A 20,305-nucleotide genomic window follows, 5' to 3' on the forward strand; every position below is an offset into this window, starting at 1 on the left:
ATCAAAAGGTGGTTTTGGATTTTCATGGCGCCGAATTGATGTGGCAACTTGGAACACATTAATGAAGTACATGACTAAATATAATTCATTGAAAAGTTCCACAAGCTATATTTTTTATTTAAGCATCTTAAAAAAATATAAAAAAATGTACTTTTATGCATAAAATATCCTTTTAAATTTCTTAAAAACTGTGAATTCTCTGAAATAATCTTAAATAGTATAATTTTGGAAATGGTTACAGTAAAAACTTATTATAAACATTTTTAAATTATGCAGTTCATGACATAGCAACAGTAATAAAAATATGAAAATTAAACATGAGCTAAATATTGACCGCATTCCTTTCAGGATGCATTATGGTCAAGTAAATCCAATTACGTGATTACAGGCCCAAAAAAAAATGGAAAAATGATAGAATGTGTATAAATAAAGATTTACATGGAAGCTAGAAGGTCTCGCAACTCCCCCACAGAAGGGACTGACTCAGCTGGGTATATCTTGGCAACAAGTTGGACAAAAGTTTCGTACTTATCAAGAAAATCCTTCTGTCAGTTTTGGGGGAAACAATAATCAGAATTTGTCCTACGCATTTGCGTTACTACTCCCACCTCCCTTCCACAATAGTTTGGACTAATAAAATACAGCTTATAAAAAATAATAATGCAACATACTGTATATACAAAGTCAGCCACTATCTATTTTAACTAATTTTTAACAGTTTATCCACTGCAGAAGTAAATAACATAAAAATCATTCTTAAAAACTTATAAGCCGTGTTAGTGAAATTTTAAGACTATACCGTTACTATAGAATAATGCCAAAACTTACTAAAGACATCGTTAAAGACTATTTTACTAAAGACAGAGTATGTTGGGGCAGAAGCAGTTAAAGGTCTGAACATTCAATACAAAAAAGATTCTGTAATCCTTATGCTCATTTTCAAAGGTTGAGTACAGCGTACCTTGCATTTATCCCATAAGGAAGGTAAGAGTTCCTCGGAAGTCAAGTTTTTCTGCAATTTCTTATACATGGCAGCAATGGACTTGTCCACCTATAAACCCGACACAATCCATGATGTAATTATGTCGCTTACGAAAGTATTCAAAGAAAAAAAAGGCACACACCCTTACCCCGGATAAACTGGACTTTAACGTCTTCCGTAGATCCGCTTTTGACAGCCCAACTTGGAAAGGAATCTGACAGCCAAAATTCTTAATGTTAGAAATGCTCTTTGAAAACCAAATCCAAATGTCCCAAACATTATGCTTACAATGACAACAATTCTCACAAAGTTAATTCTATTTATTACACAAAACGTATTTATTAGAAAGTCTCATCGTGTATTTTTCTTTCCATAAAAAAATTGCACATACAAGAACTAGGATTAAATGGCATTCATTGCTATATTGTTTCTTAATTGTCTACTATATATATATTAGGAATAGAGATCATAGCCAGTCACTGTATATAATTAGAGTACCTAATTTTGGTTGAACAAATTAGAAATTAGAATTATCGTGTCATTAATAGCTCTATAAATGTGTCTGTACTGCTGACTCTATCACAATTTTAGACTGATATAAGTTGTAAGATCAACAATGCTATTTTGTATAATATTTCCGTGAGAAGTGTTACAAACGATCAGGTTTTGAAGAATCCAGATGTGTAGGAAGAGATGAGAGAGAATGAATGAGGGAGAATATAGAATATTACTTTCTTGTGCTCTCACAAAAACTATTTCATGCCATTAAAACTGTAAGGAAATCCAAAATAAAAATCTATACATCTTGTGTTGGTTATAGCTTATAACATATGATGCCAAGAAAAGAATTTTAGACTAGATCTGCAGTGTTTAGTTCAATCAATGTTGGAGATATGTTGCAATCAATAGTTCAGTAAAATAAATCGAATTATACGAATTTCTGTAAGGCAAGAGTGTGTGAACATTAACAAACTTAATTATACCGAAACAGACCTCTTCAGGTGCAACATTATTCAATATCAAGTCCTCGATCTTTCGAGCAAACTGGAAAAGGCGTTCAAATTGCTGTCCAAGGCAGAAAAGCATAATGAGTAAACATCTTATATAGCCTATTAGTTCAAGTACGGTTGATAAAAAAGACAAATAGAGAATAAAATACTTACATAGTAGATAATCACACTAATATGGCGTGTACAAGCTTGCTCGTAGGCTTCACTAGCTTGATGATAAAACTTCGCTAAAGTGGGCACAACATTTGCAAGGTCATACAAACTGAGAAAAAAGAACAAAATCATAAGTCGAAATATGGACGATTGAAACAGCCTCTATTTAGCAGGGTGATGCATAAACGTTACCTATTCTGAAATGCGGCATAGTTTTCTATGAGAAAAATATCTGCATACTTCGGATCTGCTTGTGCATTTTTTTCTAAAGTTACAAACATTATGCTGACCTGTCAAGCAACAATTCCCCAGTAAACATGACAATATTGGTCACATGTTGAAAAAAAAAGACAAAATGAAATACAAAAAAATTATGATTTAATACTTGGATAGCAAACAAAAGGGCTAAGCAGTAGACAATTGAAATCACAGTAATATCCATCGACATAGGCAGATGACCTAAGACTATCAATTCTCCATTCACTGGGATGCATCATTGTCTAAAGAAAATCATGAATATATGCACAGCAAAACAAAATTATTGGCTGTCTAGCCAAAGGTAATGTTAAACCTGTAAAACTTTTCTAAAATACTTCTTTACTGATGTAATATGTTTGCTTATTTTAATTGGTAATTTGTACATCTGAAATCAACGTGTACATGTCCTTTTTTCTGATAGCATGTATGGCTGTGATTCCCTTTATATTTCACATGCATATAAATGAGAAGTATAATGTACAGTATGGATTTTGCAGCAGAAATAAAAATCGTTGTAATTGTTAATGGTTTAGGCTAATGTTATTAAACTATGCTTAACCAGTAATAACATCAACTGACGTAAATCAAAGTTAATTGGATCAAATAAACTAGGTTTTATTTGATGTTGTTGGAGATCTGACACTACCAGCTACCGTTTAGAAGAAGATATAGGAAGAAAAACCACTAGACTAAAGCAAGATTTTAGTTTATATTGAAAATTTTAACTTAAATATACATTTTTACATAATTTAATATCTAAATATAAATCTGTTCATTTGATTCAAACAGTGATCCACTTGTTCAACCACTAAACCATCGATCTAATAACCCAACTGAGTGTATGACCTGTCCAATTTTGATAACACTGATTTAGGTTGTGTTCCTTTAACATTGGTGTCTAGAGTTGTGTCCTTATAAGCTGTAGGTTTGAAAAAAATTAAATGTAAACCCTAGTCAGTGATCAGATGGCTTCAAGAAGCAATGCCTATTCTATACCTAATTTTTCTGGGAAATTTGTTGTGTATGATCGTTTAAATCAGATCATGTGTGAACTCAATGGCTTATGAGTGAATCTGGATCAAGACCAGAAAGTTCCACATTGAGTTAATCCTACCATAAAAGAAATGAAATGGGAGTTTTCTGGATCATGACCAGAAAGTCCACCTTTAAGAATTACTCCTACTCTAACTCAGATGAAGCAACATGAAGAAGAGACCTTTGAAGGAGAAAGTTGTTACTTGCTACACTCAGCCTCGACAAATCATGTTTTTACAAGTATTATGAATTTGGAGACAGCCAACCAAATATGGGATGAGACAACACAAAACAAAACAGTTCTGAAAAAGAACCACTTACAAATTTTGTGTAGGCTTGGTCAACCAAATCCCTCGACTGTCCTGCAACAAACTGTTCCATCCGAGTTGCAAGGGCTGCAAATCTATATGCAAACAAGCGACACATTACTAAACACTAGACATGAAGATAGACATGAAGATAGACATGATATTTTAAACACAGTCTGAAAAGTAAATAGTGAGGCCATACCCCAAACTAGAATCGGAGTCACCTTAAAAATTTCAAAAACATTCTTTTGAAACATCATGCAATTTAGAGAACCTTGTTAGAATCTTGAAGACATGTTAGAATTCTATGTATATAAAATTATGATATCGGGATCAATTAGATTGATTCTCCAATTATGTTATTAGTCTAAAATAGGGTAACTGAATATTCTATAATTTGTTTTCTCCCCTGTATAAATTGAATAGCTACGTTGTGGCCTAAACATACGGAATTCGTCATGTCTTCTCGATTTCTCTCTTTTGAACATATCAAGAGCCTACGAGAAGGGAACCCCAATCCGTGCTTTTCCCGGTGGACCCACTGCTAATAGGTGTAAATTTTTCAGAAACTGTACTTTTTTTCTGTTTATGTTTCTTTGCTCGTCGTCACTATTGTTCACCTCCGATAATACTCTTCATTGTCGATGACTTCTAATGAGCTTTCCAGCAAATGTCTTTGCAACCAGACTCGCCCTGTCGGGTTGGTTTTGGACTTTTGGTCCTTCTTCCATTCTGACACTGTTTGGCTGGTTGCCCTCTGTTTGACTATTTTCCACATTGTTTGACTGTTTTTCACTTCGTGGCTAACCCATGGCGACTCCGAAAGCTGATGTGTCTACTTTCACCAACTTTATCATGGCCACCATATACAGATAAGTTGGACAAAACTACAAAGATTTTGGACAGTTTTTCTTCCTCTCCATAATTACTTTTTGTACTCTTATATAAAAAAACTTTTCATTCTTGTAAATTGTACAATCTAAAAACATTTTTCTAAAGAAAATGATGACTGCCAATTTTGGAAAAGTAATTGTAGTCAGGCCCAATGCAGAAAAAGTGAGGAAAAAAAAGTGATAAAGGACAAAATATGCAGGCTTTATTCTAGAAAAAGAAAAATTCCGATTGTCTTAAGAGATGAGGGAAAAGTTAACACCAAAGGTCCTCTCACCTAGGAATGTATGGTAGGACACCTGTTTGGCGAGCATTGCGCTCATTTCTTTCAATTTGATGGCAAGCATCGTCCACAAACTGAAAAAAAAAAATCCAATTGTATGAATTGGGTTAGCATCTCAATCGTCTAAATGCAGTGGCAATTCTTTATTAATCTAGTCACATACTCGACCGAACTGAAAGGATATGCGAGCCTCTAAGTCATCAAGCAAAACGCGTACATATCCTGCTGCATCAGCTTTCTGACCCGAGAGATAGCGCTCTGTAGTTCCATGCATTGATATGCAGCACAAAGGATCAATCTTGTATGCCCAGTCCACAACAGAACCGAAGTCTTCCTAAAATCAGAGAAATTATAGCATCTTTAGAGCAGTTCTGGAAACTCTTTACAAATTGTTCAATTATATGGAACCATATATTTATCAGTTATAGACCATAACATGATATATGCTATGTTCAGCTTATAAGAGATAAAATATCAAATGCTGCAACTGTGAGTAATTTTTTTTGTCCCTGAAAAATTAGCCATCAACCACTTTTGTCCTGAAAGAAATTGCTCCTGAAGTTTAGTTTTCAATCCATGGGTTATTAATTGATGTCTCACAAGATGCAGACGCAGCTTCTTTTAGGTTCTAGAAAGATAGTCCTCTTCTTCTACCATCTATGCTCATCCATACATCTTATGTAGTATTTCTTGTGCCACAATCAACATTTCGATTAGAACTAACCATGTTGCATAAGGACGGTTGAATATTCAATAACCTTGAGAACGATTTCTTTCTTTCAAGACTAAATTTACTAACCCTTGATTAGCATAGGGACTAAAATGTCTACCACTTCATAAAAGCTGAACCACTTTCTCTTGAATTTGGATCCTCTGACATGAGTTAACAGTTATACTAAGAGAGAAACAAGATACAAAACAAGACAATTAAATTTTCATTACAAAAAACAAAGAAAGAATTTCTTTCTATTACATACGTACTTGAATTCCATCAAGCAAATCCTGAAGTGATTCATTTAAAGCTGCAAGATCCACAGCAATTTTACCTGAGGCAGAAGAAATGTCCAAATTATGGAACAATTGATCACCTCGTAGTAAAATAAATCATAGTAGTTTATGAAAAACAGAAAGGATGCTTCAAAAAGGTGAGACATGTACCAGATGCAATACCATCATCATCCTCATCATTGTGTGTAGTTTTATTACCATCAACAGCTGAAGGAACTTCAAAGCACATAAAGTGTGCAAAAAACAAGCTCTAAAACACAGGCCATGAATATTTATACATCTGAAACATGAAATATTAACAAGTTCGGTGGAAGGGAGAATCCTAAGAACTTTCACCTCATCCACCAAGAGTGGGATAAAAATCGTGAGCATCTTTGCATATGCTTCAGAAACTGTTGCAGTGTCAGCAGGATTTACATTTTGACCGGATCCCGTGAAGACTTCAAGCCAAACAGAGGGGGTTTTAGAAGTTTTCACACCAGCACGAAGTTCATTAGCAAATTCCCGGGCCTATAGAGGAATCTTAAAACTTCAGGCACCATATGCCCACTATTTTACCAAAGCATAACAAACCAGAATATATAAACCAAAAATAAAAAAATAATTATAACAAAAGTTTGTCAATTGTAGCAGGTCATGAACATCCAAAAGAGTCATGATAAAGATGAAGCCACTTCAAGTTCAAGGATATGCTATTCAAATCATAATTTAACAATTTTATTTTACAATTGTTGCAGATTATAAAATTCCCTTAAGTGAAGGCCAAAAGAGTCACAACAAAGATGAAGCAACATCAAAATTAAGGATGTTCTGTTCAATTATTTGCAGAATAATTCCAAGACATCACGTCTCTGCATCAGGTTAAGTAATGATAAAGGTAAAACCACCATGTCCTTTGCATATGTTTTTGAGACAGTTGCTGAGATGGACCCAAAAAATATAACCATTAATACCTCCAATTGATGCAATAAAAGTCTTACAATTTTGTGTTAGGACTTTTATTTCAACCTGAAAAACCATTAATAAGTGTTTTATTTCGTTAATTGACAGATTTGAATAGTTGTAATATATTAAATGAATGTTCATGTATTGTACAGTTTCCTTGTATAGCTATAGGGAAAGCTTCCTAATATTACGTATTAAATGGGTTTCTCTGGATGATGTGAAATATTCAGTCAAATTTGATAGATTTTATTCTCAAGTGTAGGAATAATATATGATATATTATTTTATGAAATACATAAGATTTATATGTGAACAACCTGTTGACAATTTTAGAAAATAGATAAAACTTATTCTAGGGGACCAATTCCATTGATTATGTGATTGTTTCTACATATACAATCCTTGTATTAATATCAACATACAGAACAAAAATATAGCAAGGTTAATATAAAACTTCCTAAAGTTCATATGGAACAATCACGGTTTTGACATTTACTACAATTCTTAAGTTGAGAAACCTTAGAAAATATGAGAATTGGAATTGAGCCATGAAAGAAAAAATGAGGTACTGGAAAACAACATATAACTTAAAGAGGAAACAGACAAGCCAATTGATAATAAAACCAGACACAAAGATAAACCAGCACTTCATCAAGGAGAAACTAAACAATGGTCCTATAACTACTGCCTACATGATTCCCTTCAAGAATTCAATTGGCTGAAGTATTCATCAAGGAGCTTCCCACATAGTGGTTTTCAGATCTTGAAAAAACAAGAATGATTGAGATTCTTTGAGTAAATATACAACCAGCACTATTCCAAAATATAACAATATTTGCAGTGACCCCTTCAATTGTTGAGAGACACTTATTTCCAGTATTTTAAAATCATGATTTTATTAGGTTCAGCCTATATAATGACAGCAGCACTTATATATTTTTATCAAGAAATATATTTCAGTTTTTCCCTTATTTCAACTATAATGACTGTTTCTCAATTCATAAAGACCTGGTAACGGCAAGAATATTACCACCAGATGACCGAGAAATAAAAAAAAATAACACCAATATAGTGTGAATAGGTTGTTATCTCAAACCTCCTTTCGAAGAAGCAAGTTTAGAGAACTGCAATAGGCTTTTCTCAGTGGACCCAAACAATTCTTATCAAGAATCTGCAGGTTTACAGGAAACTAATAAGGAAGAAACAAAGAAATTAACTTGGTAAATATATACACACAAAAGAGAACTTTAAGCAGAAAGTGTAAATCATTCATAATTAAACCTTTAAATGCTTAAGAAGGCGCGCATATGTCCTACACTTGAACCTCAAGTCAGCATGATCTGGCCTTTTCAACTGCCCTCGCTGATTAGAGTATGCAAATAAAGTGACAAATGAATGATTCTAATTTCTAATACTTCAAAAGTTTATCATGAATTTATGCAGAAAATACCTGAGAGAAGTAATTTTTATCATTCAACATAAAGTCCACAAAAGTAGCAAAGTAATTTCTCATGTACTCAGAAGCTTTCCCAACAAAAGTAGACTTTATTATTTGAAGTTCTCCTCGCTTCTCTTTAACCTGTACAAATAGCAGAAAGAAACAATCATCAAGCCAAATGAGTTTTAGATCTTATACATGTTTTCCAAACAGGCCATGGCAAATACCTATTTTCTCACTGAGGCCCAAAATTCATACCATTGAAAATAAACAATTTCCATACCGATCAAAATGGAAGCAACTAATGAATGCAAATAAAAATTGTCACCTTCAATATATTTTCTTCATTTAATTTAACATTAACAAAACAATATGAAGGCATGGGCCTGAACTTCCTATTTCTAAATAATTAAAACTTGCTTTAATATTATTAAAAGTAAGGCAAGGAACATACTCCTCTCATTTTTGCATAAGTAGGATCTATGTTAGGCACTTCTAGACCACGCATGGCAGTTGTCAACCACTCACATGCTTCTATGTTTTGCTGCATTTGTGCTTCATCAAATGAATCTCCTGTCAAACATGCTGAATACTACACCCAATGAAACATCATTGATTACCAAGCCATTAAAAGTTCATCAAACTCAAAATATGGGAATTCACCACTGAAAGCCATACCTCTGAAGGGATACTCAATTGCTCAAGAAGCTTATCAAGCTCTTCAATAAGAGATCTGTTATTTACATTTTGCATTTCCAACTTGTTATTGCGGGTTTCAATCTGGGATACCATAAAAGGATTGAGACAAAATAAGAAAAGCTCATTGAAATTCTTTAAGTCAAAATGGAGATGCTACTAAAGGTTGGGTGGATAAGAGACCCTTCATACAAACAGAAATATCAATGAAGCAAAGTTGCCCAATCTCGGCCTATTTCTAAGAGAAACCCTAAAAAAACCACAAGTTTTACACCAAACAGAAGCCAAATGCCTAGTGTTTATCCCAAATAAGTTTCACATTCAAAGACATCTCCATAAAGAAGTGAGAATGATGCTCCAACCACACCAAAGGTTGGACTTCATTGACTTGAACAGAGAACTGAAATTGTATATTATTTTCTATTTTCTATTAACTTACGCAGTAGATACAATACGCATATGAAAAATAAATGCTAGCAAAGAGATTATAGGCCACAAATTTGTACATAATAATAGTAAGACAGTAATTAGAAAGTAATCCTAGTCACATTATTAAGTTATGAGCACTAAGCTGGCAAATGATGTATCATGTCCCACTTGCTCGAAATATATTGAAAGCATTATGTGGGAAAAAGTCCCTTTGGTTCTACTAGGATTTTGAAGGGGCACGTATTGTAGTTTTGAGTCCACTCTCCAACTTTTCCTCAATAAAGCGGCATTTTTTTTGTGTTTTTTCCTGTCATTGTAGGCAATGCCTTAAGGGCTGTCACAAATAGCTTCATAGAATCTTCATAATTAATTATGGGGTTGTCAAAGTATTATTTTCATTCATAATATTTCAGTAACTCCTTGAGCTATGCTATGGCTTGGCTAATATCCTTATTTCTATTCACATGCTTAGAAAAGATTTGAATTGTTCACCAACATTTTTCTCATTGTACCTTTCATGACCTAACTACAGGGAAGATGTTACGTGCCTCCTCGAAGGTTAAAGAACAAGATAGAGAAAAATGTAGTCGAATATTCATTTTTGTATAAGGTAACAATATGTTTAGATAATTATATTTGACAGTTTATAGATAATTTTGAATATATAAATACTGGTTATTAAATTAAATAATTCATAATGATCTAGTATATAGATTTGTGTTCTCATGTCCTATGTTCTGGAAACTACACGTGTCAAAATGTCTCTGTTCAAGTTGTGTCCGATGTCCATGTCACTATTTGTGTTACATAGCTTGATAAACATGGTTTCCAGTAAATACAATGACATAAATACCACAAAGTAAATTGCAAAGCAAATTATTCTCCCAGCTTGAACGAGCACTTACTGATTCAATATCTTCCCTCATGTGTCGAAGTTTTACGTTGAACATGGCTAACCATTCATTCATGTCTTCCAGACTATTTGTTGCTGACTCAAGCCCGTGCAATACCTGCAAAGCATAGATTATCAGTGCGAACAACTGCATAAAAAATATTAAAATAATCTTTACTTCATAATGTTAAGCAACATGAAGATTTGTAGAACTAAGCAGACGTTTCCTTGTATCACAACAACTATAATGATTGAAGTGACAATACAAGAGCTTAAAATATCAAAACGAGGTTTTTAAAGTTCGAAGAGGGCGATAAAATTAAGCAAATTAGTTTACCCGATAAAGAAGACAACAAAAGTGTATAGTGGCTCAAATAATTGTAATCATAGCTCGATGTAACACAAATGGTTTATTTAGTCTATAATTTAAAGGTTATACCAGCAAAAGAAAGAAAATAAACTTAAAGAACAGTTATACCTCATCTATCAAAGGTTCACTTTCTAAAATGGCATGCACATTTGCTGCTTCCAGAGCCTGGAGCTCTCTTTTTAACCTTTCAGAAAATGCCTCTGCTTCACCAACACCCATGATATAACTGCACATTCAAAGACTACATGTTGCGTACCGAGAAATTTTGGATAGTGAAGACAAGATAAACATCTTATATTTCACTCGACAAAAGAAGTTTGATACAGATTAACATGACAGGGGCAATGTGACTGATGAGGCTAAAATAAAAACTTAACACTGATAATATTAAAAGAATGAAATAAGTAGGGGCACGTGCCCCCCATTTTGACACAAGTAGGTCTGTCCATCCAGGGGCAGATCTTGACAAAGGAGACCGATGCCTCTCCTCCAACTTTTTCAAAATTGCATATATATGTCTGAGGATATATTGTGAGAATCCTTTTTATTTGACAATAAGTTGCATTTATATATAGATGGTGAATACTTGAGCACTTAAAAGTTATAAAACTCTTTTGAAAAACTAATGTGATCTTTGTTTTTTAATAAATGATCAATATGTATTTTTCTCACTTTAATTTGATTTGTTTTGCCCTTCTCCTTTCTTGGCTTCCCTCACAACAAGGGATCTCTTGTGCAAAGTAATGTGGTGCAATCTGCTTAATAATCAAAATTGTATTTGTGTTAGTTTTCTTTTATCTCTCTAAATTTTGGCATTTTATGCACGACAAATATCATATCTTACCTTTTTTGTACAAATTTCCTACAGGCCTCTTTTTAACTCTTTTTATATTTTGGTATGGTGAGAATTACGTACTTGGCATTTTAAGAATTTTTCTTTTCTTTTCTTTTTTATAAAAACTGGAAATAAAAAAAGTCAACGATTTTAGATAAAATTATGAAATAAGAAATAGCTTATGAATAATTTTTTCAAATTTTATTTTGGCTCCCCAGTTTTTTTCATTCAAGCTCTGCACAGGACCTTCTGCAAGAATTTAATTCTGCCTACTTCTATTGTAAAAGAAAATATCATCCAACAAAAGCACTTTTACTAAAAGAATAACCTAAGTATCTTTGTATCCACTAATATAATAAATACTTTCATTTGAACTTTTTAACATGTAACAATCATGTTAGTACTTTGGTATTTTCTTGGGGGGTAAACATCACAAGGATTGTCCTAAACTTTTATGAAAACTAATCCCGCCAGGGTGTTGAATTTGCCCTAGCCAAAAATGTGCTTCTAGTGGGTTTTGAAACCCTGCACTGCAGGTAAAGTGAGATACATAGAGCTAAGTTTTCCAACTAAGTCTCATCTTGCTGTTACTAGTACATTAATTCCCTGTATCAATATTAATCACAAAATATGGACATAAGTTTGCAAGGGAAGAGAGAGAGGGAGAGAGAGAGAGAGAGAGAGAGAGAGAGAGAGAGAGAGAGAGAGAGAGAGAGAGAGAGATACTTTCTATGACATTGCAACAGCCCTTTGCGGAGAGAAGACATGAACTATATCGTTATTCATCATCACAGATATTTAACCTCATATACAAATTAAGACAGAAAATGATAGCACCTACGTTCCCAGAAGAGCCTCTATGTCCTCTTCCTCGGCCTGGGAGACAAGTTCCTTTTCAACATAGACTTTCAATTCTGATTCAGTCACAGAAGATGCAATAGAAGCACCATCGTGTTGGTTACTTTGAGCGGAAACTGCAGGTGTATTTTCCTATTTCACATTTTTTGAAATAAATAAACGGATAAACCAATAGTGTGTAACAATTAACAGAAATCAGTCACCGAGTAACTATTTTTCGAAGTTAACACCATCAGCTTAAAATCAAGGACTTCTAGATCACTGATGAGACACGGCGCACACTATCCGTAAAGATAAATACAGAGTAATTATATTAGTTTAAAAAGTAAAGTAATTATCTAATACAAAATAAAGTAACGTAATTATCTAATACAAAATAAAGTAAAGAATAATCTAATACAAAATAATTATTGCAGCGTGACAGTAAAGGCAGTAAATCAACTTTGAACTTAAGTGAATAGAAGACCATTATTCACCTTAGCCCAAAGAGCCATCTCCACAACATCAATACCAACAACCTTCGGTAAGCGACCCAGGACATCTTTGCAGATATTTAAGATACAAAGGAGGAGGCGATTTCTATAAGACGAGCAACAGATGTAGTGAGCCAAAAATCACTCTCCTGACAGAAAAAATGATAAAGGATCAAACTCTACATGCCTAAATTATACATTTAACGGTATAACCTGTCATCCGTATTGCGCATTGTCCACTGTGCAGGAGCAACGCTCTGGCTTCTAAGGTTATCAAACCCCTATAAGAAATATATGCATTAGCAAATAAAAAGAGACATAACAGAGAGATACAAAAGGCATTTAGAAAGAAGCTTCATAATACAAACTGACTGCATCCCGATTTGGTTATGTTCCACAAACTGGGAACATTGTATTCAGAACCAGAAAGATACGACAGCAAGAAAGAATGGGATATTACCAGTGTAAATGTACATCCACTGGGGTCATTTGTTACAACTTCCATTTTTGAGAGGTGCTTCAGCTTGTATAACTTAGCAGGCTGCAACACGAGAAGTTTCGTAGTCAATAGAAATATGTTTAAACCTCCAGTTAAGGCAAATTCAAGGTGGAAGAAAGAGACTATGCTAACATTTACTGTGCAGTTAGTCGGCTTCAGTTTATCTATTTTTTCTACCAACAAAGGAAAGGTGGAAAATTTCCACATATTAATAATGATTATATTTTAAGAGTAGCTAAATATAAATATGCTACATCTCATTGTTTTTTATGCATTAGGGAACAGAGATAAAATCATGTTTTTATACTAATATCATGAGATGGTATATACGGTGAATCTATCTTATCTTACTACATTTCCTCACATCAAAACATATAGATCTCGAGCATGGAATTATATTTTAATGACTGATTCGATAATGGTCCTATAGAGAATGACATTATAGGACTATAAACAACAAATCTCCATATAGTAGATGGTACAATAGGTCCAACAAACAACAAATCTTGTCAGGATACGCTTCAAATGACTTTGATATTATCTTAAGAAGTGAATTTTAAGTCTCAACCTAACAAAGCTGGTTAATAAGATAAGGTTTACACCCTATATCCAACAAAAAGTCCTGACTATACTAAATAGTTGGTCTATAAAACCTTTTTCTGATTGAAGAGGCATACTGGTTTATACTAAGGTTGTGCAATTATTTGACACATAAAGAAAGGGATAACTAACCGATGCAGCAAGGGTGAATGAAACTAAACAAGGGTACGATTTATACATTACAGTTGAAAGTAGAAGAAATGGCAAAAGATGGAAAAATCATTTCAGTTAGGTCATAAAAAATTAAAATTTTGGCCAAAACAAAAATGTCAGCCACACGCAGGACTTTTTACCTTATTGAGCTACTAGTGAAGGAGAGAATTGGGGAGAAAAGGACATTACCTCAAGCACCCCTCCTGTTGAATACTTTAAAACTCGAAGAAAAGCTTTTGTCCGCTGACCTTTCGCTTTTGCTAAAAAAATTAACATTTTGTCACCAACAGTGCAACAAATACAGAATTCAACAAGTCATCACCACAGTAACACACGATGAAGTGACCACATTAATCACCTATCCATAACATCACCAGTTACGAATACACTACGAGCTAAAGTATTCAAAATGCTAAATCCTCCCACTTATGCCATTATAAAAGTAAAAAAGTCAGTAATCACCTGCTAAAATAAGGGATACATAGTTTTAGTTTCTAATCACATCCACACCTGCTGTCAACATGAAACTGAAACCGCCAAACTAACTGGATTCAAAACAAGAAGTCCTATGAAGTAAATTATTCTGTACTCCATAAGTTAACACAATTAGGTGAAAAGGTTTCTACAAAAATTAAGTCTATAAATGGACTTTAGCCTTCAAACTCAACTCATTTTAACCTTTTATTTTTTTCTTATAGTTACTTGTAAAAAAGTATATTCAGTGGCTTGTAATACAACAGCCAATAAGACATAAGAACAAAAAAAAAACATCTAGAGAGGTATCATCAACGAGACGAAACGAGCACGTAATGCCCAGCTACTACATTTTAAATGTTTTTGGCGACAGCCACGTAATGCAGAACTGCTAAATTTGAAACATAAACAGACCACGCTTGGCAACACACGTCATGATTCAATGATTCACGTATTTGTTGTGAGGAAGGTTCTAGGAGTGTGAAAAGTTATTCCAGCGTTGATCGAAAAATGTGAAAAGAGAGAGAGAGTGCGAAGAGAGTGAGAGAGAAATGGCGCGTACTGCATAGAACGAGAACCCTAGGCTTGGCCATTTGGCGAACCTTAGCAGATTTTGCCCACGTGCCGTGAGTCTTGACGGTCCGAATGCAGAGAACGACCTTGTGCTTGGTACCCTCAACTGCGAGCTGGCACGCTCGCCGAAGCTCGGCATCGTCGGCGCTCGATTTCGCCATTTCTTCTCCGATCTGAAACCAGGAGCGTGTGAGAACTTTGTGCGAAGAGGGAGTGTGCCTGTTATTATTTTTAGCTTTGAGTCTAACAAAATGTCATAAACGGTTTTCCGTTGGCGCTTTCTCCTTGCGTCCGTGGCGACTCGTGTCGCTTCACTTTTTAAGCGCTACGAACGATTCGTGGCGATGCGACTCGTGGTGGTCCATTCCCTAAAAATTCTGCACGTTTTCAATTACTCGTGGGATCATCACCTTATACAACAATTGAGGTTAAAAAAATAAATAGATAAACATAACTATAATTTTAATAAACATGTTCATAAAGTTAAACAACCTATTATTTTAAATTAGAGGGTACAAATTATGAAGAGAGAATATTAAAGGAATTGTTATTTCGCATCTAAATACTTAAGAAATGTAGTTTATATAAGTCTTTACACATAAGTCATTGAAACTAGTAAAATATAAAGAAGGATATGTGTTGAAATAAATGAACTGAAAATGACAAAGACGTTATGCTGATGTAATTCCTAGTTACAAAATGATAAAATCCAAACACCAACATGTTTAGTTTCTTTTAAGTCTGATTATTGATTTTATATTTTCTTTTTAGTTATAAATATAATAATTTTTTAACTATGTTTCTTTTAATATTTTGAAATTAATTATGGAAACATTTATTTATTTTAAAATCCTTCGTAGAAGGTTGAAAACAAAAAACAAAGTAAAGTAATATGGTATTTTTAATTATAATTATAACTGTTGATCATAGTAGATGCTAATTGAAAATAGTATAAGAAAACAAATTAAATACGTTCACAAAATGCATGTATGATCCAAATTGTCTAACATCAGCTTTGGTTAGGTGGTGTGTACACATTTATATTGCGTAATAAGAAAACAGCTACACCGTATAGAAAAAGTAATGACAATTACGTGGTTGTAATTAATACATGTTAGTGAAGAGATGTTATTTTTCTGATTATGTATAAAGAAGTTAAAAGGAGTAAGTTGGAAAAACACATATTACGTTAAGTTAAACCATGTTCTGTTTATTTATTCTTAAACATACATGTACAGGAATAAAAATGTATTGTTTTTTGTTTTTCACTCAAAACAATGAATTGTTATTACTAGTATAAATACGAGTGTTTTGTAACAAAAATATATTTGTTCAAAATAATTATTCTATTATTAGATATAAACAGGTTAATTAATAGGTAGGAATTACGAAAATTACTTGAGACACGTAATTTATATCCATTAATTTAAATACAATCGTCATTTATAGTTATGTAGCCTAATTCTCAATATATTTAGAATTAAAAATTAGGTTTTCTATCAAGATGTCTAAAGCAATACTTTGGAACTCATTTTGCAAATACTTTTTAGTAAAAATAACTATGAATGAATTATATTACGAATCTAAATATGTAAATCGGTGACAATTTAAATTTATAAAAAAATATTAAATTATAGATTTAGAAACTAATTTGACACTAAATTATATCGGTCATTTCAATTTAGTATGAAATTATTAACTTACAAATTCATGAGTCAAACGGTTAATAAGTATCCTAGCAAAACATTTTTGCATAAAATTAAAAATCATTATTTCCAATAAACTAAGTTTCTATCGACGTTTTGTTCTGCTAATTTGTATCCTTCAGGACACTACTAATTAGCAAAGTATATTGGCTTAGCTAATTTTATTAAAAGTTATAAATTATTATAAGTATATTATATTTAATTTGGGACGGAATAAATTATCGTCGTTGAAGTAACGTAACAACCAAAGTGGTAGCACAACGACACAGGAAACGGCGTTTCTTTCTTTATCTTCCGTCAAGAAAGCATTCACTTTCATTTTACACATTGTTTGAAGAGAGAGAGAGTAAAAACAATCCTAAGAGAATCAAGTTGGGGACATCATCTGCTGAAATTCGTGAAAATCAAGGAAGCCATTGCCGTCAAGATCGAAGGGTCGAATCATGGCCACGCACTCATCATGCGACTTGACATCTCCCAGTTGCCGCAACATTTGTTGCAACCCCTTTGGCGTTATGCAGCCACACCCTTTCTCAACCTCGAACATCTCGAACGCGCTTCGTAGAACATCCTCCACCTCCTTACTCTCATCTTGCTTCATCAGTTTTTCAAAGTCACCGAAATCCAGCAACTCGTCACCGTCCGAGTCAAACTCGTTTATCACTCTCTCCGCCACTTTATGACTCACGGACTCGCCAACCGACGTAAAGTAATCCGTTAGTTCATTGCTGGAGATCTTCCCATCTTTGTCAACGTCCAAGTGATCGAAAACGTCTTTCAGCCCTTTATCGTCTTTTGGGCCGGAAGGCCCAATAAGAGGTGCAGGTGCCGGTAATGGTTTGGGCCTGGGAGTAGTCAGACATGGAAAGGTTATCATCTTGAACAAGTTTTTGTAGAAGAATAATAGCCCTTTGGGAGATGCCATGATTGTTGAGCTTCTTGATTCTTGCTATTGGAATTAGGATTACAAAGGGTTTTGTTTTGTTGAGTTTGTGAGGTGTTTGATTGATTATATACGAAGAGCATTGGCTCCCAAGTTGGGTGATGCAACTGGTGTGAAATTGGAAAAGAAGTTTGAAGTTTGAAGTGTACGAAGGAATGAACAATGGTGATGTAATTGCAAGGAAATTGCCTAAGAGACCGACCTTTGGCTATGCCCACGACACTTTACTTCTTTCTTGCACTGCAACTTCTTTAATTAATTCCAACTTCTTTGCATTTTCCAACTGAACCCAAGAAAGGGTTCAAGAAAGTGGGAACGAAAGTCGATTCACTGGAATGTCAAACTGCTGACTATAATCTTCTTTTTTTAATTCACTCCCTCTTACTTTTGGAAGATTTTTATTTTTATTTAACTATTTTTTATCATTTAGACTTTTACTTTTTACCTAATGTAAAAAAGTTATAAAAATATTTTGCTAAAGTAAAAAAAAAATATACTTTTGATTTCTTTAAAATAAATCTTGAACTTCGGACAAAATATTCTGTAAATAAATAGAAACTTAAATTTAAAATATAGGTTAAAAAAACTATCCAAATTTCAGTCAATTTGGGACAAATAAAATTTTACATAAATAAAAGATCTTTTGGAATGTTACCAAAAACAAATACGTATAAACTTGATCCAAAGCAGAAATATCTTACGAACGTGGAATAAAATGGATTAATTTAGACTATTTTAAAGTTAACATATCTTACAAAGTATTATACCCGTACTAACAATACAATATCTATTGATCGCAAAACATAGAATATGGTGTATTTCTTTCTTTTTTCTTTGGCTAAAAATCTAAAAACATATCAGTTCTATTTTAGTTTAATCGTAGATGATTTATCTCTTCATATATATATATATATATATATATATATATATATATATATATATATATATATATATATATATATATATATATATATATATATATATATATATATATATATATATATATATATGAATAGGAAATATTGTACATGCCAAAAATGGATTTTCATCGTATTATACAATGACCTTATGTTAGTTTATGGATATGCTTAGAAAATCAATATGAAACCGATATAAATCCATTAACTCGTGTATTATGTGATTTTTGGTTTTAATATTATCTATTGGTGCATGTGGATACCTAATTTTCGCAAAACTTACCTTTAGTTGTTACTCTCTCATCAATTCCAACTTTCTTAAAATAACTGTCATCACAATTTTTATTTTTTTGTAAAGTTCATAGAGAAACTTAAAAAATAATTAATCCTATAAGCGATATTGACATAAATAAATGACTCAATTTAGGCAGACGAAATAAATCAGATGAACCTATATACGATATAATCTATTTTTTTACTAAATTTTTTAGATCTTAAAAATACTATGTTTGGTCAACTATTGAAAATTGAAATACATAATTTAAAATTAAAGTAAAATAAAACATTTACATTTCAAAAAGTATATACTTTTAATAAAATAATACTATTCTAAATTGTTTTAAAGTTAAATTTATTTTTGAATAAGAGAAATTGGTTTTAAAAACCTACCAGTCCAGTGTAAATTCATTTGTACCTCAAAGTTAAATAGATTGGAAAAAAATGTTCCAGCTAAAGCTAGACTGGAAATTTTATATTATGCAAGCCTAGGTGATAGTTGGTTTTGTGAAGGAAGTTGATATTTTAATAACTTTTTTTAATAATTTTTTGACAACTGTGTTACTATTTTATTGGTCTGTATATTTAAAACAGACCAATCACAAGTTATTACATAAATTATTGTAAAAAAATTGTCAAAAAAAAATTGTTAAAAAGACATTTTCCTTCTGTGAAACAGGGGTGTTGCTCCCTCCACCACCCCAAGTGCTCCTGCACCTCTCCACTATTTTTTTTTATTCCAAAAATACTCTACACCTCTCCACTATTTTTTTTTATTCCAAAAATACTCTGCACCTCCCCACTATTTTCTTTTATTCCAAAGTACCTTACACCTCCCCAATATATTCAACAATCTTTTTCTTTCTCTCCCCACATTAATAGATCATTCACATGGCTCAGATTTAAACTTGTGATATATTGTAAAATTTTATTTACACTTTCCCTTAAATAAGTTTGATTCAATTTTATTTTCACTGTTCAATATATTTTTTTCTTCTTCAAATTACTTAATAAATGGTAAAATTTTGTTCTAAATTTCTAGAAAAATGTTTATATATATGTGTGTTTTTTTTACATTTAATATCTATAATTTTTAACATTATATTATGTTTTAACTTACCGACATGTTTGACTCAAATAACTTGAATAAAATATTTAATTTATTAGATAAATAATATAAAAATATTATTAAATACTTAAAATATAAAAGAAAAGTTATTTGTTAAAGATTTGCAATTTATTTAGTTCTTTCGTCTTTATAAAGTTAGTATATAATAATAATAATAATAATAATATATTA

General features: G+C 32.6%; 2 protein-coding genes across 3 annotated transcripts; both read right to left on the minus strand.

Moving 5' to 3' along the window:
* Positions 1 to 238: 238 nt before the first annotated feature.
* Positions 239 to 15,496, minus strand: LOC108341169 (exocyst complex component SEC3A). Of its 2 annotated transcripts, none has more exons than XM_017578822.2 (25): positions 15,153 to 15,494; positions 14,306 to 14,376; positions 13,325 to 13,405; positions 13,078 to 13,145; positions 12,868 to 12,970; positions 12,375 to 12,523; positions 10,807 to 10,924; positions 10,342 to 10,446; positions 8,990 to 9,091; positions 8,766 to 8,903; positions 8,324 to 8,452; positions 8,155 to 8,235; positions 7,970 to 8,044; positions 6,265 to 6,438; positions 6,079 to 6,178; positions 5,902 to 5,966; positions 5,084 to 5,254; positions 4,915 to 4,994; positions 3,760 to 3,841; positions 2,338 to 2,435; positions 2,146 to 2,254; positions 1,976 to 2,047; positions 1,131 to 1,196; positions 962 to 1,051; positions 239 to 545 (listed from the first exon to the last, which is right to left on the minus strand). In XM_017578822.2, the coding sequence occupies exons 1-25, from the start codon at positions 15,322 to 15,324 to the stop codon at positions 435 to 437; spliced, it is 2,610 nt and encodes an 869-aa protein (XP_017434311.1). In that variant the 5' UTR covers positions 15,325 to 15,494; the 3' UTR covers positions 239 to 434. The 2 variants fall into 2 exon arrangements, with proteins under 2 accessions (XP_017434311.1, XP_017434312.1); XM_017578823.2 differs by having other exon boundaries at positions 493 to 612; positions 15,153 to 15,496.
* Positions 15,497 to 17,122: 1,626 nt separating this feature from the next.
* On the minus strand, positions 17,123 to 17,974 carry LOC108342632 (probable calcium-binding protein CML41). The gene has a single exon (XM_017580428.2). It carries the CDS (start codon positions 17,792 to 17,794, stop codon positions 17,237 to 17,239), a length of 558 nt encoding a protein of 185 aa, XP_017435917.1. The 5' UTR covers positions 17,795 to 17,974; the 3' UTR covers positions 17,123 to 17,236.
* Positions 17,975 to 20,305: the final 2,331 nt, after the last annotated feature.

This window comes from Vigna angularis, chromosome 4, assembly GCF_016808095.1.
Source record: "Vigna angularis cultivar LongXiaoDou No.4 chromosome 4, ASM1680809v1, whole genome shotgun sequence".
Lineage (NCBI taxonomy): Eukaryota > Viridiplantae > Streptophyta > Magnoliopsida > Fabales > Fabaceae > Vigna > Vigna angularis.